This window comes from Chelonia mydas, chromosome 3, assembly GCF_015237465.2.
Source record: "Chelonia mydas isolate rCheMyd1 chromosome 3, rCheMyd1.pri.v2, whole genome shotgun sequence".
In the NCBI taxonomy this organism is placed as follows: Eukaryota; Metazoa; Chordata; order Testudines; family Cheloniidae; genus Chelonia; species Chelonia mydas.
The window spans coordinates 198,597,322-198,618,869 of NC_057851.1; the positions used below are offsets into that span (position 1 = coordinate 198,597,322).

At 42.7% G+C, this 21,548-nt stretch overlaps 1 protein-coding gene across 6 annotated transcripts in view; it reads right to left on the reverse strand.

The window, feature by feature from the left end:
• Positions 1-21,548, reverse strand: part of RALGAPA2 (Ral GTPase activating protein catalytic subunit alpha 2) — a 302,141-nt gene that overhangs the window by 147,445 nt on the left and 133,148 nt on the right. For all 6 annotated transcript variants that reach the window (XM_043544131.1, XM_043544129.1, XM_037896234.2 and 3 more), the window contains 6 exons: positions 20,232-20,360; positions 15,904-15,962; positions 7,084-7,192; positions 2,238-2,348; positions 1,707-1,775; positions 1,407-1,541 (listed from right to left, as the gene is read on the reverse strand). In XM_043544131.1, coding sequence (XP_043400066.1) covers positions 1,407-1,541; positions 1,707-1,775; positions 2,238-2,348; positions 7,084-7,192; positions 15,904-15,962; positions 20,232-20,360 — 612 coding nt within the window. The remainder of the gene's footprint in view (positions 1-1,406; positions 1,542-1,706; positions 1,776-2,237; positions 2,349-7,083; positions 7,193-15,903; positions 15,963-20,231; positions 20,361-21,548) is intronic.

A 21,548-nucleotide genomic window follows, 5' to 3' on the forward strand; every position in this document is an offset into this window, starting at 1 on the left:
GACAGACAAAAGGCATCATATACATTTTAAACAATTTTAAACTAGCAATTTAATACAGGTATAAGTTTTAAACAATTTTAAAGAAACAATTTAATACTATGATCATCATTGCTGAGTATGAAGCTCAGTTGAGGAGGTAGAGAGAGAGTGGAAGAGGGTGGATTGTCCGGCTGCTCCTCTTGCTGTTCTTGCAAGCACACGCACAGACTTTGCCAGGGGCGGGGGGCTCAACCCTGAGCCCGTCCACTCCACCCCTTACTCCAAACCCCACCCTCAACCTGCCTCTTTTCACCCCCTCCACCTCATCCCCCTTTACTCTGCACACCACGTCCTTGCTCCTCCCCCCTCCCTCCCCTGCCTCCAGCCCGCGGCAATCAGCTGGTTTGTGGCGTTAGGCCAGGGCGAGGAGCGAGGAGGCGGCGCGCTGCTTCCTCATGTCTCCCCCCAGCCTCCTGAACACCGCAAGACAGCTGATTGCTGCGGGCAGGAGGCGGGGGGAGTAGGGGGAAGGCGTTGATTTCTGGGGTCTGCCGGCCGGCGGGAGGCGCGGGGGGAGGAGGCGCAGGGGAGCTGATGGGGGGGCTGCCAGCCATGGACAACGAACGAGGCCAAACGACATTATAGGGGAGCACTGCACAACTTTAAAGGAGCACGTTCTGTAATGGAGCAGGGACGTAACATCGAAACAACGTTAAGCGAGAGGACATTAAGTGGGGAGTTACTGTAGGTGCTTCCCCTGACAGGACTCCTAAGCTCCTTGGGAGCCAGGACTCTGCTTCTGTAGCGTTTTAAGATCTGTTGGCCAAGGCACTTTCTTTTTTCTCTCAAAACTGCCAACGTTTAAAATTTTATACTCCAGAGTTTGTGTGTGTAACATTTCAGATCTTGGCATCAAATGACTTTTTTTTTTAAAATTGGTATTTATAATGTAATAGAAAGAGTCATGACAAGCAATGCTCAGAATATGTTGTACTTTTTAATTTGTTTAAACTAACCTATACATACTATTTTGTTTAGTTATTTATCCACCCAATGATTGAAGCATTTAAATAATCATTTGTAAGTCAACATGATCCCCCAAACACTACAAACCAGCCCTGAAATTTCAAAAAGGAGCCATTTTAACTCCTTTATGCTCCAAAGCTACTAAGCAGACTTACTTGTAACTTTCCAGAAAATCAAATCTACCCCCTAAATGTTAGGGGTGAAATTTTAATTTGTTTTCATAACTAACCCATGGATTTAAACAACAGTAACTGAAAAACTTCAATGTAATTCAAATGATGGAATCATCAGTTATACTTCCATAATGCATCTGTGCCTCAATGATCCAGAATAGACACATCTTTACACATTTAAAAACTTTGTTAAAAACAATTCATATTGAATCGATTCTTCATACTCACCCTATATACGTAATCCAGTAAGGGAGCTTTGGAGGAATGTTGATCTTCCAGAACAGTAGATACTGGCTCTAGTAAGGTTTTCATTGGTAGTGCCATGCACCAATCCAACAAGCAAAGTAATAATGAAACTATAAACTAAACAGAAACATGCAAATGAACACATAAGCAATACTCATCAAATTCATCAAAATGTTTAAATGTTAGCTTAATATTTTAAAATAAGATTTAGGAATAAATTTCCTTTAATATGTAGTTCAAGAAGCAAAAACAATGATGGAGTTTGTGTTTTATGCCACATACCTTTTTATCTGTTTCTACAGAGGAGTATTCAGCACTTGGCAAAAGAAATGCAATGGTGGCCACAAGAATCTGCGCAAAAACCAAACCCAAGGCAAACAAAATTACAAAAAGACATTTTGTATCTTTAATAAACACAAGGCTTGAACCATTGACCTTCAATAGGCTTTGGATGAAGACTATAAAGAGCGGTTAGCAGCCATTTTTGTAAATAGCATCTGAACCAAACTGAGAGTTCCACATTGTTAGCAGATTCTAGAAATAAATTAGAGCAAATTGGAAAAAAATCACACTGGCTCCAGCAAACTAAAGCAAAGAACTCTCCTAATAATGATTGTAGAAGGAAGCAAAGAAAGTTAGAGTTCTAAGACTGTAATTTATGATAAGCAACAATTCTTTCAATTGTGAAAAATAGCATCAGTTGGACATTCTGTTAACTTTGAAGCTTTTTCAATTCTATGAACAATCAACACAGAACATCAGATGTGTCATTTTCAATTCCCATACATGAGTATTTGAAGAGATAAGACATACCTCAGTAATTTTCCTGGATAGAGAGGATTCATACTTCTGAAGCTCTTCCCAATAAGAAACTAGCAGTTGAAGAACATCACAGGCTATCTGGGCTACCAGTTTATTAGAAAACTGTAAGAGAATTAAATTAAATTAAACAAGGTAGTATCATGCCAGAAAAAAATATTCACATATAATAAACAGTAATGTCAGAGTTTCTACTATTTTAAATGGTACTACAGCCATAAAAACTACATTAAAGGAAAATGAAGGTTACTTGCAACTGGAGTTCTTCGAGATGGCTCTGCATATTCACATTTATGGGTTTTGCACTGCCTAATGGAGCTTAACAAGAGAACCTTCTCCAAGCTGTGTCTATTAAAGTGCTCATGTGCCCCCTCCTAGCCCACTCCCTAGTGCCACCGAATGTTCTGAAGGTGAGACTATATAAGGGGGAGTGCCCTCTACCAACTCAGTTCCTTTCGCCAACCCAGAGGGAGAGAACGAAAATAACTGAAAAAAAGGGGAAGGTGGGTGGGAAGTGTGAATATGCAGAGCCCTCTTGAGGAACTCAGGTTACAAGTAATCAACCTTCATTTCTTTTTTCGAATGGCTCTGCATATTGCCACTTATTGGTAGTTTGATAAGCAGTACTGAAAATAACCTGGAGGAGGGAACAGAGTCCTAAATAAATTGAGAACATGCTGATGTGCAAAGCTCTCTTCTGAAAAGTCCAGGGACCCTGAACTATAGGATGACTCAGATGTTGCCCTACCCCAACCACTGTTTGACACATCTCAAGTTACCTTCAATGAAAGTGAAGGGGCATTGAACTGGACACCCTGAGAACGTTTTCTCTGACTGACCATCACATCAATAATTCCAGAATGTTTTGAGGCATGCTGACTAACATCTGGAGATTGTCCAGATTTGGTCTGTAGACCTGAGACAGCCAAAGCTGCATTGGCCTCATTGTGAGTTGTGCAAATGGAGTCACATATGTAGTAGCTGCCATAAGACCCACAAAGGTGGTTACTTTCTGTTTTTTGACATATTTGAATGTATAAAACATATTGAACTATTTTTGAAAATCTGTCCTCTGGTAAAATGGCTTTCCCTGCTACCAAATCCAATATGGAGCCTATGAATAAAATTTCTGAGTTGGACAGGGATTTGACTTTTTTGACATTCAGGAGAAATCCCAGTTCTGAAAAAAAGCAATGGGGCTTAATAAATCATCACAAAAAGCCTTTAACAGACAATAATCAGAATAGGGTAAAAAAAATACCCTGCTTTCTCAATTGAGCCTCTACGACACAGAAGCACTTTGTAAGAACCCTTGGTGCTGTAGACAGGTCAAACAACAGCCCTTTATATTGGAAATGGTGTCCCACCACCACAAAATTAAGGTACTTTCGAAGACTGTGTCATACAGAGATATGAAAATGTATCTTTTAAATCAAGAGTCACAAACCCAATCCATAATTGAAAGCAAAGGGATTCTGGAAGCCAGAGTTAACATATGAAACCAAAACTTCAGAATATACTCGTTATACCTCTTAAATCTAAAATGGAATGACCCTCCCTCCCACCTCATCATTTGTCAGCACCAGAAAGTACCTTGAATAAAACCCCTGATCTTGCAGGTGCTCTGACACCTCATTAACAGCCCCCATGAGAAGAAATTTCTGTATGTCTGAAAGTAGACTAGCCTTGTGAGAAGGTTCTCTAAAAAGAGAAAGGCAAGGGAAATTGAAAGGGGTAGTTTAGGTGTAATACGCCTGCATCTGATGATAAAATGGGCTAGCATGTCTCCAAACACAGGAAGGGAAGGGACCTTACTGATTGGTTCTAGACTTGCAATCCTCATATCAAATTTCAGGGCTAATGTGCAATGAAGATGACAGAAAGGTCGCAGATTGCTTAGAGTTGGGCCTCGATTTAAAAGACCTTTTCTTACGCTGGCTCTGGAAATACATAGCCTGCTGGTGCTTTGTCGATGTCTTTGATTTGATAAGAAATAAGCTGAAGATAACTGTGGATAATACTGTCTCTGACAATGGAAATAAAAATATAGAAGGTCTCTGTGGCAGGGTGGTCACCCCACCATGCCTTGAAGGGCTTAAAACAGCCCTAAGAGAGGGCTGTAGCTGGAGGAAAGCTAGGCTGATTGGGGGAAGTAGCCACAGGTGGGGCCACGTCCCAATCAGGCCACAGCTGGCACTATAAGGGGGCTGTTAGCCAGGAGCTGAGACAGACACTCTATGTACATGGAGAGAGGAGGACCTGGCTGCCTAGGAAGCTGAGGAGGGTACCCAGGGCAGAGCAATGCTGGGGAAGGGCAGAGGGAGCTGGGGAGCTCCAGCCTAGCAGAGCCCCTGGCTGCAGGCCGAGGTAAAGGCCCACGAAAGGGTACATAGGCTGCAGAGGAGCAGCCCAGACCTAGACAGAGGCAGCTGGTCCGACCCCCCTTGCCGATAATGAGTGGTAATACTGCAGTCTGCCCCAGGGAGCGGGGGCTAGACGATGACTGACAGTAGCCACTGAGGCAAGGGAGGGATAGGGGGTTCGGGGTTCCCCTGGGAGGGGAGACCCAGACTGTCGGGGATACTGCCAGGGGGCAGAACCCTAGTCTAGAAGGGCACCGGGGTCCAGGAGGGGCATGGGGTCAGTGGCAGGCGAGACACAGACCGGCAGAGGGCACTCCTGGTTGAAAAGAGCTAATTCCCTGTAAAACCAGCAGGAGGCACTACAGCAGTGAGTCGTCGCCCCGTGGCAGTCTCCTAGTAGAAGTAATAAAGTACAAAGATCTTGTCTTCTTCAGCTTCTCCAGCAACTCATCCGTCTTTTCACAGAAAAGACCATCTCCTCTGAAGGGGAAATCCTCCACTTTAATTGTAGTATGATGAGTCAGAGAAGAGGAAAGAAGCCAAACATGTCTCTTCTAAGTAACTGCAGAAGTCAGTGATCCAGCAGAAGAATCTGAAGGATCAAATAAAGTCTTGAGAGAGTGCTTTGCTACATTTTGACCCTCCATTAGGATTGCATTTCCCAATCTCTTTTTGTCATTTGGGAAATCCTGCACAAACAGTGCCTTCTTTTCCCACAGGTGAAACTGATATTGAGCTATAACAGTTTGGTAATTTGCCACCCTATTACCAAGAGAACATTGTTCTCCCTAGGGAATCAATCTTTTTCCCTTCTCTACCTACAGGGGTCCAAACCTCAATCTACTACTGGCAGCAGTCACCACCAGTGTAGTTGGTACAAAGTGTGAATACAAATATGAAAACCCCTGTGCTGATATAATTTCTCTGCTTTCTTGGAAATAGGTTGGCAAGAGGCAGGAGTGGACCAAGCAGCCTTAGCAGGCTGCAGCAAACTGTCAAGGATTGGTAACAACATCCTATTCTTGGAGGTGGCCCCAAAAATGAAAACACCGGGTAGGATGTCTCCTGCACAGGCACTAAATCATAGAATCATAGAATATCAGGGTTGGAACGGACCCTCAGGAGGTCATCTAGTCCACCCCCCTGCTCAAAGCAGGACCAATCCCCAATTTTTGCCCCAGATCCCTAAATGGCCCCTCAAGGATTGAACTCACTACCCTGGGTTTAGCAGGCCAATGCTCAAACCACTGAGCCAATATTTGTGTGAAGCTTTCAAGTTTCTGTTGTTTGACCAATAAATCTCTACGCACATAATGAAATTTCAAACACACATATGTTTATGAAAATTAAAGGCACATGCTAACAAAGATGATCACACTGTGATTATTTCAAAAATGCTCACTAGTTGAATAAAAATGAGTGAATTATTTGAAGATTAAAAATAGAATACATTTCTTCCACTTCTTCCTTAGATGGCTGAGCCTTACCTATAAGATTTTGAAAAATTATTAATAATATTTACTAAATGAAAATATTTACTATTTTAAAAGAACTGCAAGTTCATTTTGTTCTCTGTAAGCCAAAAGAAAATATAACTTTCCAATAACTGCACCTAAGTTTGATACAATGAATAAACGTCACTCCCCTGCATCAACCAAATTACCTTCAATCATTTTATTTGACAGAAAAGTCATTTAACACTATCTCTAGGCAAGTGTCTCCTACCTCTCATCAAAATTTATTTTCAAATGAATGCCTTGTCTTACACAGTATTTATACAGCTGCAGGAACATATCACCCCGTAACAAAACTCTATTTCTTTGCCACTACGTGTCTTCAATACAGCTGAAGAGGCTGTATCCAGAAAGCAACTGTACCACACAAAAATAAGATAATCTTTACATGATTCTTTCATTCCCCCTGCTCATACATTAAAGTAAAACTGTTTCATTCATTCCATCTCAACTGATATTAAAGACAGCATCAAGCAACCTGTGACAGAGTGTTAGGAAACTGTGGCTGATCCGGCACTCTGGTCATTGGTACTCCAATTAGATGCTCTAGAGTTCTTTGAAAAATCAGTGCCTGTGCTAACAGTGCTATTTTAGATGGTCATTGAGTGAAAGACAAGCCAGGTTCACCAAGTCTGTGGAGCAGCCGGAGAACATGTGGAAGATCCTGAAGAAAATTTCAATCAAGCAAAAAAGTAAATTCACTGAGCAGTTCCATGGTCAGCAAATTCCTGATAATGCCCTGAGCATTCAAAAAACAAGCTTGCAGGCAGATAATGTTGTAAGCATAAAGAACCAAATAATCAGAATACACAACTGGGACACACCTTGATCCTAAGTCAGAAAAGTATTTAAGCACATGCTTAACTTTAAACATATGCTTGATGAATATTTCAAATATCTAGAATACCTTGTCCATACAAATGTTCCCTTTGTTAATCACACAAACACAATTCATACTAATACCTTTAGTGTTACACCTATAACATTTATTGCATCCCTCACTTGAGGATGGTTTGTGCACTGTACTAGTTCTTCACATATCCAAACTCCAAGGCAGCAAACAGCTATACACCTTTTAAAAAAAAAAAGGGAAACAATGATTCAGTTATAAGCTTAAAAAGAATATCCTCCTTCCTCAATATTTCTAACTTTCTGAAAAATATATTTTGGAAGATTTCATAATGATTTCTCAATGACACAGTACAGATCTTTTTTACTGACATAAGATTTTATGGCTAATTACAGAAAGCTACAGAATCAAATAGAGAGTTTGACATTGACATTGTCAGTCAACCTGGGATAAATTTTAAAACCGTGTTCAGGCTGTCTGTACCCTGAGGGTGTGATTTTTTTTAAAAAAGTACTCAGAAGTGGCCTAACTCTGCTCCCCACTGAAGTAAACAGGAATAACTTTAAAGGAAGCAGAATTAGGGAATGATGAGCACTTCTAAAAGCCCACCTTAAGTTTCCCTTTCAGCCAAGGAGAAGAGAAAGGGCCCATCAAGCCACATCTCTCTTTCCTACCTCTTGGCACAACCAATGATTTTTGGAACAGGGAAGAAAGAAAGAAGGCTCCTTAAACATTCAGGGATGATTCTTGCAAGCAACAGAGCTGCTAGCGAAACCTCTAATGACTGTGGGTGGGTAGGAAAATTCCCTTCCTGACAAAAAGCCCCGATAGATTTTCTATTATTTTATAAATGACAGATGGTGTATTAAAGGTGCAGCACACACATAAATGTTGATAACAGACTGGGCTCTGTTTTCTGTCCCCATCCACATAACCTGGGTCAGTTTTGTTACAAAAGGCTATACTCCTGTCATAAGGCAGGATTCCAATGGCTACTGCATCTTCCCATTAAAAAATAATCAACTGTAAATAAAACAACATCAGCCAAAAACATCAACAACAAATTAATGCAAGAGTAAAAGAAAGAAAACAAACCCAAATCCAAACAAACTAACTGATATTTAGGATGGAGGTCAGGCTAGACAACCATAAGCCCCTCCAACAGATGGGAGAACTATTCTGGTTCTTAGCAATCATTTGTTAACTACTGTCTCTGAACCTTTTTTCAGACCACATGGCCACTTCTTCTCTGTTAATTTAACTTTAGCTGTCTGTTCAGTACTCAAAACCATTCTTCTGCAATAGCCCATACAACCATGAGGTGTCTCCACCTCCTGGAGCCTGTGCTTGCTGCTCCTGGTATTTTTCATCATCAGAGACTGAGAGGGCATTCTTTACATCCATCAGGTCACAAGCATGATCAGTAGCATTCTAAATGCCCTTGAGAGACAGAGACACCATGTGCTTGGTTTTGTTTGAATGTCTTCTGTTCCTCCTGTAAGAATGGACTTCACGGGTCACTAAGAAGTAACACCTTGGTGAGGAAAGTATTGCTCTTACTTCTACAAGTTGACAGCCACTTTATGTTTGAAACCTTACAGTCACTCTCATTTACAATGGAGATAACTGTTTGGCATTCTTGTTGTAGCCTTCCTCTAGTTCTAGGGCTTGGCTATACTTGCGAGTTACAGCACAATAAAGGAGCCCGGGCACACTAGCTCACTACCCATCCACACTGGCAAGGCACGTAGAGGGCTCTGACTCTGCAGCAACAGCGCTGCTGGTACTCCACCTCAGTGAGTGGAATAATGTTTGCTGTGCCCCTGCTGGAGAGCCATTGCACCAGTGTGGACACCCTCGTCCTATAGTGCATCGGCCTCCAGAAGTGTCCCACAATGCCTGTGCTAGCCACTCTCGTCATCACTTTGAACTCTACTGCCCTGCCCTCAGGTGACCAACCATCAGACCCGCCCTTTAAATTCTCTGAGAATTTTGAAAATCCCCTTCCTGTTTGCTCAGCCAGGCGTGGAGTGCTCTCAGCGAATCTTTCCAGGTGACCATGCCTCCACGCACCAGGCGATCCCCAGTATGGAGCAATGACAAGGTGCTGGACCTCATCAGTGTTTGGGGAAAGGAAGCTGTCCAGTCCCAGCTGCTCTCCAACCGTAGGAATTACGATACCTTCACGCAGATAGCAAGGGACATGATGGAAAGGGGCTATGAGCGGGGTGCACTGCAGTGCAGGGTTAAAGTGAAGGAGCTGCGGAATGCCTACCGCAAAGCCCATGAGGCAAACAGCCACTCCGGTGCTGCCCGTGACCTGCCGTTTCTACAAAGAGCCGGATGCGATACTTGGCCAGACCCCACCTCCATTCCCAGTACCACCATGGACACTTCAGAGCCCAGTTCAACAAGGCGGGAGGAGGGGGAGGAGCAAAGCAGGAGCAAGGAGGAAGACATCCCAGAATCCCCAGACGCATGCAGCCAGGAGCTGTTCTCAAGCCAAGAGGAAGGTAGCCAGTCGCGGCGGCCGGTGCTTGGGGAAGGACAAACAGAGGAGGTTCCTGGTAAGTGGCTTTTATTTTGGGAAGGAAGTTATTCGGTGCAGGCTCTTGGTGGGGGGAAGGGTTAGGGCTGCATGCATGCCTAGATGCGGAATAGGGCGTTGATGTGCTCTCTCACATCGTGGTAATCGGCCTCAGTGATCTCTTCAAAGGTCTCATCCAGAACTTGGGCAATGCGTTTGCGCAGGTTTCTCAGGAGAGCCACTGTGTTCCTTGTCCCAGTAAGGCTAACTTGTCCACGCCACTGTACCGTGAGGGGCATGGGGACCATTGCTGCACACTGGCGAGCTGCATATGGGCCAGGGCGGAATTTGTATTGCAGTAGAAGACCCTCCCTTGCTTCCCAGGTCACCCTCAGCAGCGAGATATCTTCCAGGATGAACTCCTGTGGAAAATGTGGGGACAGTGTTCAGTGTAGGAGACCCCTGCTGCTGTTGGCTCTTCCCAAGGCACAGTAACCCAGAGAACAGTACAGCCGTGAAACAATCAGTCACACTTGACCCTGTGCTTACTCACCATTTTGGGGCTCCTGTGGGTTATGTGCGCTCGCTTTGGGACGGGCAAATTATGCTATTGTGTAGACTGTGCTTGCCCTTAAGTACGGGGGAATCATTGCTCTGTCTGGTGTGAATAATGCTGCCTCTGTTAAGTGTTGCATTTTCCCTTTACAGATGCAACCTTGAGATCTCAGCCGCCTGTGTTATCACCAGCCGAAAGACTCCAAAGAATCAGAAAGAGGCCATAGAAGCAAGGAAGATATGTTGTGTGAAGTAATGCAGCATTCAAGTAATGAAAATCAAAAAGTGCAGGAGTGGCAGGACAGTGAAAGGAGGATCCACCAGCAGAATGAGAAGCATTGGCACAAAAGTGTAGTGCTCCGGCAGCAAAGCACGGATCAGCTGATAAGCATAATGGAGCACCAAGCAGACTCGATCCAGGTGCTCGTAGCCATGCAGGCAGAACACTACCGTGCCCAACCCCCCCTGCAGCCCTTGTCCCAAAACTCTTTCCCGTGTATCCCCATGTCATCTCCAACCCACTTTCCCCAGCATCCGGGTTCTCACCGCCACCAGCTGCCTCCAACATCTGTAGCTTCACCACCCAGCCCTGAAAACTACGACCCTTACCCTCTGTACTCAACCCCCATCACCATGCAGTATAGCCATCCTGAACTGCAGCACTCATTGCACAGCACTCCAGACAGGAAGGCTGAGTACGATAACAGGACATACGCAGATCTGTGATTGTACCATTCCCCACGCCCTTGCCCTTTCTGTTTCCCAAGCAGTTGTGTTTCTTTTCAGTAAATGAATTTTCTTTTCAATAAGTGGATTTTTTGGCTTTGAAAACATTCTTTATTATTGCACAGAGTAAAAGACACCTTGGTCCAGGAAAGAAACAGGCACTGCAAGTCAGCGTAGCAAACACAGATTCCTACTAACATTGGAACCACTGCACTTCACATCCGTGCAGGGCACCAGACATTACTGGTGGCTTTCAGCCTCAAATTGTTCCCTCAAGGCATCCCTAATCCTTGCAGCCTCGCGCTGGGCCTCTCTAATAGCCCTGCTCTCTGGCTGTTCAAATTCAGCCTCCAGGTGTTGAACCTCCAAGTTCCATGCCTGAGTGAATCGTTCACCCTTCCCTTCACAAACATCATGGAGGGTACAGCACGTGGATACAACCGCAGGGATGCTGTCATCGGCCAGGTCCAGCTTCCCATACAGAGAGCGCCAGCAGTCCGTTAAATGGCCAAAAGCACACTCCACAGTCATTCTGCACCGGCTCAGCCTGTTGTTGAACCGCTCCTTGCTGCTGTCAAGGCTCCCTGTGTAGGGTTTCATGAGCCACGGCATTAAAGGGTAAGCGGGGTCTCCAAGGATCACAATGGGCATTTCGACTTCCCCTACGGTGATCTTCTGGTCTGGGAAAAAAGTCCTGGCTTGCAGCTTCCTGAACAGGCCAGTGTTCCGAAAGATGCATGCGTCATGCACCTTTCCAGGCCAGCTTGCGTTAATGTCAATGAAACGCCCATGGTGATCCACAAGCACCTGGAGAACCATAGAGAAATACCCCTTCCAATTAACATACTCGGAGGCTAGGTGGGCTGGTGCCAGAATTGGAATGTGTGTGCCATCTATCGCCCCTCCGCAGTTAGGGAAACCCATTTGTGCAAAGCCATCCACAATGTCCTGCACGTTACCCAGAGTCACAGTTCTTCTGAGCAGGATGCAATTAATGGCCCTGCAAACTTGCAACAACACGATTCCAACAGTCAACTTCCCCACTCCAAACTGGTTAGCGACCGATCGGTAGCTGTCTGGAGTTGCCAGCTTCCAGATTGCAATAGCCACCTGCTTCTCCAACGTCAGGGCAGCTCTCAATCTCGTGTCCTTGTGCCGCAGGGTGGGGGCGAGTTCCTCACACGGTCCCATGAAAGTGGCTTTTCTCATCCGAAAGTTCTGCAGCCACTGCTCATCATCCCAGACATGCATGACGACGTGATCCCATCGCTCAGTGCTTGTTTCCCGAGCCCAAAAGCAGTGAGCATGTCTGTGAATGCCACAAGCAAACTCATGCCATATGCATTACTCGAGTCGATATCATCATTGGATCCCTCACTGTCACTTTGGATCATAAGGAATAACTCGACTGCCAAACGTGACGTGGTAGCGAGACTCGTCAGCATACTCCTCAGCAGTTCGGGCTCCATTCCCGCAGACCGAAAGGGAAGACAGAGCACGCAGTACAAAAAATGTTGAAAGATGGCACCAAATGTGGACAGAAGCACAGAGATTGCTGGGATGTGAACCGATGCATCATGGGGCGTTGGGATAGGACATAGAATGCCCCGCACCCCCCGCCCCCTTCCCACAAGCCACAGCGCCAGAATGGGAAGAGATGCTCTGTGGGATAGCTGCCCATAATGCACCACTCCCAATGCCACTGCAAGAGCCGCAGATGTGGCCACGCCAGTGTGCTTGTTCCTGTCAGTGTGGACAGACTGCAGCGCTTTCCCTACTGCACTCTCCAAAGGCGGGTTTAACTCAAAGTGCTCTACATCTGCAAGTGTAGCCATGCCCCTAGCCTCTTGAAATATAGCTCTTCTGTAACTACCCCAGGATTAACTGTCTTTGGCTCAAGAAGCTTGTTAGATGCTGTGAGACTTTTATCCACAACTTTCTAAACTGGTGATCCTCCTAAAGTATTATGAGTTGTGCTGCGCTATTTTAACATTGCTAAGTATTGAACCTTTGAGTTGGCTTGGAGTTATGTTTTATTTTTAAAATCAAGTTGTTTGCTATTTTTTCCAACTTTCCGGCCAACCCATCTGACTGTGCAAGAGTAACCTTTGGAAGCCCTTAGGAATATATAAACCACTGTCTACAAAACTGATCCATGAACTTCCTGGTTGGGGAAAACCATCAAAGAACAAATGTTCTCACTAATAATGGAAATATTGCTCCAGTAAAGGCTCCTCCAATAAAACCCTAGTAATACATTAACCAAATAAACATTTCCTAGATGAGACACATACACTTCTCTTTCACATTATTATATAGTGAATATAGATCTATTTATATCATGTCATATGACTCACCCATTCAAAAAAATCAACTCCTAAAAGGATGTCTTCATCAACGGAAAACATCTTTTTATTCATCTTGGTGACTAAGTCTCCCCTTCAGATAGCAACCCTGCCAACTTACCTGAAAAAACCTCATTCTTGAAAAACCCAACATTGAGTGAGAAAGACCTTTCCAACTCTCACCCCATGTTCAACCTTGCTTTCTTAGGAAAAATCATCAAGGATGTAGTGTGTTCATGCTTGCAAGATTGGGCCCTTGTGATTACAAAAAATATTTGTAAAAGAACTGTATATTGCATTAAAATATATTAGGTCTGATCCTGTTGCCACTGAAGTCCAGGATAAAACTCCCATTGACTTCAGTGGCAAAAAAACAGCACCCACAGGAATTTTTTTTTAAACTTCTTTCTTTGTCTGGTATCACAGTCTTGATTGTTTAAATGTAAAGTTTAGCATTTCTTTTAATTTAGAATCCTTAAAAGAACCTTCTCCCAAAACAGATGGCAAGCTCTTGTTTATAGCTATGATCTACTCCGTGTATTTTCTGACTTTTAATTAAATGTTGCACGTAACTAATAGCATGTTAAAAACATGCAGATTTTGAATACCTAGAAATAGATCTGACGGATTCAAATGCCTCCTTCAAAACTGTATACAATGTTGCTGTAGCCATGTTGGTCCCAGGATATTAGAGAAACAAAGTGGGGTGAGGTAACATCTTTTGTTGGACCAACTTCTGTTGGTGAGAGAGACAAGCTTACAAGCTTACACAGAGCTCTTCTTCAGGGCTGGGAAAGGTATTCAGTGTCACAGCTAAATAGAAGGTGGCACTGATTGTTCAGCATAAGTAGTTAGTACATATTTCAAATGGACCACTCAAGGTGAAGTGGCTCATGAACACCCTTCCAGTCATAGGGGGGAAAGAAAGCAGCTAAGACCACCACTCCCACAACTGACTTCCCCGCCCCCTTCCTTTACCCCCTACGACTGGACAGATGTTAACGGGCCATTTTACCCTGAATGGTCCCCCACCTTGTCTCTTTAATAACCTAGGTAACTGGACACCATTAAATTAGGCTTGAATAAAGACTGGGAATGGATGGGCCATTACACAAACTAAAACCTACTTCCCCATGCTATTTTTCCCCCCACTGTTACTCACACCTTCTTGTCAACTGTTTGAAATGGGCCATCCTGATTATCACTACAAAAGGTTTTTTCTCCTGATGATAGTCCACCTTAATTGATTAGTCTCATTAGGGCTGGTATGGCAACCCCCATTTTTTCATGTTCTCCGAATATATATATCCTCCTACTGTATTTTCCACTGCATGCATCTGATGAAGTGGGTTTTAGCCCACGAAGGCTTATGCCCAAATAAATTTAGTCTCTAAGGTGCCACAAGTCCTCCTCATTCTTTTTGCTGATATAGACTAACACGGCTACCACTCTGAAAACTGCATATCTTGTAACATGGGCAGTCAACAGGTGGACCGCAGGCCAAATCCAGATGGTCAAATACTTTTGAATGGACCACGAAACCTTTTTATTTACTTATTATTATCATCATTGTTTTTATTGTTGTATTATTTTCTCTGGAGTCTAGACCTAGAATATACCTTGAGCAAGAAGTCTGAACCTTGACAAAAAATAATTGATTACCCCTGCCTTGTATCCTTCAGAGTTGTCAAGACACACGTAAATACATTTGACATCCAGCAAGCCACGCTGAAAATGTCTTAGAGTGGATGCCATACTGTTTACCTGCTTTTTACATTATTCAGGATGATGTGCTTTGTCTATCAGATTAACCTTTTTAGTAAGAAAATGCATAGGACAGATTTTATTAAAACTAATAGTTGAAAAGGGAAAATAAAGGTTAAAAAGAAACTTTTTGGTTTTGTTTTACATATAAGGTGTTTTTTTTAAAGTAAGGATTTGAAAACATGAGTTGTAGTGATAGACTCAATTTATTTAGCTTAACAACGAGAAGGTTAAGGGGTGACTTGATTACAGTCTATATGTATCTATATGCAGAACAAATATTTAATAATGGACTCTTAAATCTAGTACAGAATGGAGTAACACAATCCAACAACTGAAAGTTGAAGTTAGACAGACACATTCAGTGTGGAAATAAGGAGTAAATTTTTATCGGTGAGAGTACTAAATGATTGGAACAATTTATCAAGTGTTGTAGGGGATTCTCCATCAGTGACTATTTTAAAATCAAGATTGGATGTTTTTCTGATATGCTCTAGGAATTATTTTGGGGAAGTTCTATGGCCTATTTTATACAGGAGGCCAGACCAGATGATCAAAATGGTCCCTTCTGGCCTTGGAATCTATGAATAAGTACAAAATCAAAAAAGACAAAGCTTCAAGGTATGTATGTGGGCTAACAGTCCAAATTCTGGTCTTCCTTACACTGCGATTGAGAGCAAAATTTGGCCCCACTGTCTGTGCTACAAAACAAAAGTTCAAAAAGGGAACCATGGACATAGTTACTTGTTTACAGGTAGATGAAATAACAGTAATAAAAAGCACCCACAAGAATATAATATTCTTTTACAAGAAGTTTCAGTCTAATCCATTTAAAAAACTTTACAACACACTCAGTTTCAACTATCCCCCAAAACATTGTCATCCAACCTATTATTTTTAATACTGTTCAAGTTGAATGGCCTCCAAAAAGTACAGCCCTTTCACACCAACTTATTTCTGTTTCAATTTGCCATCTTAAGACTCCACAGTATTTTCTCTTTCATTCAGGATTTTACCTTGCAGTTTCACTGGGCTCATCTGTGGCATTCTTCAATAGAATATTTATGAGGTAACACTAAAACAATAAAATTCATTAGAATAAACACTTTTTTCCACAAACAGATTACTTCTCTATTAATTCAAGTGTGTTAGACATATAATTTGGACTGAGTCACAAGTGAAATAAATTTGGTAGTCTCAGTACACTCTTGTCAAAATATGATATGAAACAAATATCCCTTAGAAAAAGTGAGAGCTATATTGGCTACAGCCAACATTTATAAAATTGGGTGGATGACTGTAAGTACCTACAATCAAACATCGGCATCCAAATTGAAGTCAGCTGATTTTCAGAATTGCTGAGCACCCACTGGTCTCATTGGGAGTGCTCAGCATGTCTGAAAAGTCAAAGTCACTTTTAATAGCCTAACTAGGGATTTATGGGATAGATACACAAAGAAATGTAGGTGTGGTGATGCTGAGCGTCTCCACACCTAACTTCTAGGTGCCTAGAAAATTGCTGGGATTCACAAAGCCTAAGTTCAGGCCTAGACTCTCTATACAATGAATAGGGAGAGACAGGTGACTCAGAATGGGGTTCACAAAAACCAGCATGCTAGGCAGCTCCCCACCCAAGCTACCCAATGGGAGATGCCAAGATGAGGGATGAGTCCTAAGCCCCTCCCGCTGAGGGAGTTTGGTGCATAAACCCAGTCTGGAGGGAGGCACCTTCCCATTTTCTTGGGATTATCAGATGCAAACCCTCTCTTGGCATTAGGCACCTATGCTGTTTTTGCAATAAGAGGGGGATGAAGGGAGGTTCAGAGGAGGCGCTCCCTCCTAACTTTTAGCCCAGTGGTTAGGGTAATCCCGGTTCAAGCCCCACTCCACCTGAAGAGTAGATGGAATTTGAACAGGGATCTGCCATCTCTCAGGCGAGAGATCTGGGATATTCTTATGTGGTGCTCCCTCAGTCTCTCCTGTTGGAGCTGTTCCACTGTGGATAAATAATTTTAAGAAGTCATTGGAGCAGGGGTACTAGATCGTGGTTTTCCCACCTCCGGTTGACTCTGTAGCCTGGGGGTTAGCATTCTCATATTTTCTCTCGCTCTCCCTCTCCCTCTGGCCCAACTATTCTTTCATTATTTATTCACAGTGGAACATCTTCAAGAGGAAAGACTGAGGTAGCCCCACATTAGAATATCCCATAGCCTAGAGCACTCACCTGAGAGGTTACAGGTACCTGTTAAATCCCTTCTCTACCTCAGATGTAGGGGATTTGAACCAGAGGTCTCCCACAACACAGGTGAGTACTCTAAACACTGGGCTCAATGTTATGAGGAGGGTCCTCCCTCCCCCAGCCACTTTGTATAAGTCTGTCCATGGGGGCTCATTCTAGTAAGTGCGCTCAGAGATCCCCTTCCACACTGGGCCTTGCAAGTTAATTAGGCAGAGAAATGCCTATCTTCTCACTGTTGGTACATTGCTCTGGGACTAGGCATCCAGATGCCTGGCATGGGGCAGCAGTGTGCATGAGCAGAGGCAGAAACACAGGTGCACAGGGAACTTTTGCTGAAAAAATTTAGGCGCAGAGTGAGTTTAGGTGTCTATACAGTGTTCGGAGGCAGCTGAGCAGCGGGGTTTGTGAAACCCAGTTTTGTCAGACTTAGCAGTTAGGCACCTAAGCCCTTTTGTGAATCCAGCCCTAGGGTGTCTCAGTTCTAGGCAGACAAGTCTGAAAATTTTGGCCTACTTTATTTAGTTCAGAAAAGGACTCAACCCTAATTTGCAAAAAGAAAAGGAGTACTTGTGGCACCTTAGAGACTAACCAATTTATTTGAGCATAAGCTTTCATGAGCTACAGCTCACTTCATCGGATGCATTCTGTGGAAAATACAATGAGGAGATTTATATACACACAGAACATGAAAAAATGGGTGTTATCATACACACTGTAAGGAGAGTGATCACTTAAGATGAGCTATTACAGGCAGGAGAGTGGGGGGAGGGTGAGGGGGAGGGAACCTTTTGTAGTGATAATCAAGGTGGGCCATTTCCAGCAGTTAACAAGAACATCTGAGGAACAGTGGGGGGTGGGAAATAAACATGGGGAAATAGTTTCACTTTGTGTAATGACCCATCCACTCCCAGTCTCTATTCAAGCCTAAGTTAATTGTATCCAGTTTGCAAATTAATTCCAATTTCAGCAGTCTCTCGTTGGAGTCTGTTTTTGAAGTCTTTTTGTTCAAGAATTGCCACTTTTAGGTCTGTAATCGAGTGACCAGAGAGACTGAAGTGTTCTCCGATTGGTTTATGAATGTTATAATTCTTGACGTCTGATTTGTGTCCATTTATTCTTTTATGTAGAGACTGTCCAATTTGACCAATGTACATGGCAGAGGGGCATTGCTGGCACATTATGGCATATATCACATTGGTAGATGTGCAGGTGAATGAGCCTCTGATAGTGTGGCTGATGTGATTAGGCCCTATGATGGTGTCCCCTGAATAGATATGTGGGCACAGTTGGCAACGGACTTTGTTGCAAGGATAGGTTCCTGGGTTAGTGGTTCTATTGTGTGGTGTGTGGTTGCTGGTGAGTATTTGCTTCAGGTTGGGGGACTGTCTGTAGGCAAGGACTGGCCTGTCTCCCAAGATTTGTGAGAGTGATGGGTCATCCTTCAGGATAGGTTGTAGATCCTTGATGATCCGTTGGAGAGGTTTTAGTTGGGGGCTGAAGGTGATGGCTAGTGGCGTTCTGTTATTTTCTTTGTTGGGCCTGTCCTGTAGTAGGTGACTTCTGGGTACTCTTCTGGCTCTGTCAATTTGTTTCTTCACTTCAACAGGTGGGTACTGTAGTTGTAAGAATGCTTGATAGAGATCTTGTAGGTGTTTGTCTCTGTCTGAGGGGTTGGAGCAAATGCGGTTGTATCGCAGAGCTTGGCTGTAGACGATGGATCGTGTGGTGTGGTCTGGGTGAAAGCTGGAGGCATGTAGGTAGGAACAGAAGTCAGTAGGTTTCCGGTATAGGGTGGTGTTTATGTGACCATCGCTTATTAGCACTGTAGTGTCCAGGAAGTGGATCTCTTGTGTGGACTGGCCCAGGCTGAAGTTGATGGTGGGATGGAAACTGTTGAAATCATGGTGGAATTCCTCAAGGGCTTCTTTTCCATGGGTCCAGATGATGAAGATGTCATCAATATAGCGCAAGTAGATGCTGGAAATGGCCCACCTTGATTATCACTACAAAAGGTTTTCTTCTCCCCCCCCAAGCCCCCCGCTCTCCTGCGGGTAATAGCTCATCTTAAGTGATCACTTTCCTTACAGTGTGTATGATAACACCCATTTTTTCATGTTCTGTGTGTATATAAATCTCCTCACTGTATTTTCCACAGAATGCATCCGATGAAGTGAGCTGTAGCTCACAAAAGCTTATGCTCAAATAAATTGGTTAGTCTCTAAGGCGCCACAAGTACTCCTTTTCTTTTTGCGAATACAGACTAACACGGCTGCTACTCTGAACCCTAACTTGGTTCATTTTAATATTTCTCATAACTCTATCAAGCCCAATTCATATCTGGTGGAGAATGCAAGAATATCATACCAGGTGTCCAGGAGGGGGTGTGTGGGAGGGTGGTCTTTCTCCTCTTCCCACCACCTGAAGTTCCCTACTTGGCATTTGAAGATTCTCCTACATCTTTACCCAAATTCCCCAGTATATTACTGCGGCACTGTATCTCATGGCTTTTGTGCAATCTTTACCACTAGGGCTTACTTCAGTGTAAATTAAACATTTTATCACTTGTTTAAAACAAGGCCCCTATACTGCAAAACATTATACCCATGTGTACAGTTACTCTCCTATGGAGTCCCATTGAAATTAATGCTCTAAGAAAACATATCAGAGCAAAACTGATTTCTCTCTCCAGTAAATGTACATTGTTTCATACTTTAATATAATATGAAAAATAAATATATGCCTCTGTGCATAGCCCCGTCTGTCAATGATGTACTTATATCTAAGGAACAAATATACTACATCATAATAAAAATAAATAGCTTTTTTATAATTTGAGATTAAAATGATTTGACTGACACAAATGAACAGCATCTGATTTTAGCTAGTTCTCTCTCCTTTAAATGAAAAAATTAACTTCACAAGTTGAAACATTTACACTATATTTTTAGTTCATTGCTAAAAATGGTCTGTAAAATTAAGAAAGTATCACTTATCAATTAATGTATGATCATTTCTTTAATGCATGATAAAAATAATCAAATTATTTAACCAAATGTAAAACTTCACTAGATTAGATAAGGATTAACTAATATAATTTTACTTTACTTTGACATCTGCATCTCCTGCGATGATTTCATCAGCTTCACTGATGGGTTGTAATAGAGGGATTTCTTGGTAGATATTTGGAAAGCAAACAAGAGAACCAAGAATGGTATGAGCTTCTGACCGAGGGGCCTAAAGGAAAAAATACAAACATAATATATGTTATTTTTTCCAATAAGCTATAAAAAGGACATTTTAAAGAATGGTGATACTGTGTAACATCATCAAAGAGACTCAAAGTTCTTTGTACTTGATCACATTTCTCTTCTGCTCTTTTTTTGCTGAATTTGTACAATAAACTATACCCTCAATAGTAATCAGGCATTACCTTTGCATACTCAGCATAAAGTTTTGGTTTTATTAGGATACATATTGTTCCTCCCATTGTTTCCTCCTATTTCCATTTTCAGATGGTCTTTAGGGTCAGTAGTTTGGCAAGAAGAGGCAAGCAACTGCTTCTGTAGGATCTAGCTCTCTGACTGACTGCATTGACCACTCTTGGAAATTAGGCCATTACATCCCACCTCAGGGTTAAATTTTCATTGATCCTCATCTGTTGTTCATGCACAATGCTTTATTGCCAACTCTTCTGGATAATTCTGTAGCTTCACCATTCTGGGGCTATCTGTGCTACTTGGAATCAATTCAAATATACGTGTAATACAGTAGAACCTCAGAGTTACAAACACCAGAGTTACGAATTGACCAGGCAACAACCACACACCTCATTTGGAACTGGAAATACACAATGAAGCAGCAGCAGAGGCCCCCCCACCCGCCAAAAAAAGCAAATACATTACAGTACTGTGTTAAACGTAAACTACTAAAAAAAATAAAGAGAAAGCAGCATTTTTCTTCTGCATAGTAAAATTTCAAAGCTGAACGAAGTCAATGTTCAGTGGTACACTTCTGAAAGAACTTGAATGTTTTGTTCAGAGTTACGAACAACCTCCATTCCCGAGGTGTTCGTAACTCTGAAGTTATACTGTAATCAGAAACTACAAGATGTGCACTGTGCTTGCTGAACCAACGATAGAGGCATTAAAACCTTTGCTAGCTTTAATTATTTCTCTCAACCAAGTGATGTGGAAGTGCTCAAAATGCTAGATACTTTCATGCAGTATCATATCAATAGCAAATTGTGCATACATTATTATGCTGCACGCATTACAAATAAAATACTGCATTTAGTTTTACTCCATTAACTCCAAAACATGAGCCTCACCTTTTAAAAATGGACATTAACATACTGATCTAAAATGAGATCTTTTCTAAGATTTGGGGAGCCTAATTTTCATACATAAATGCCTAAATAGGCTG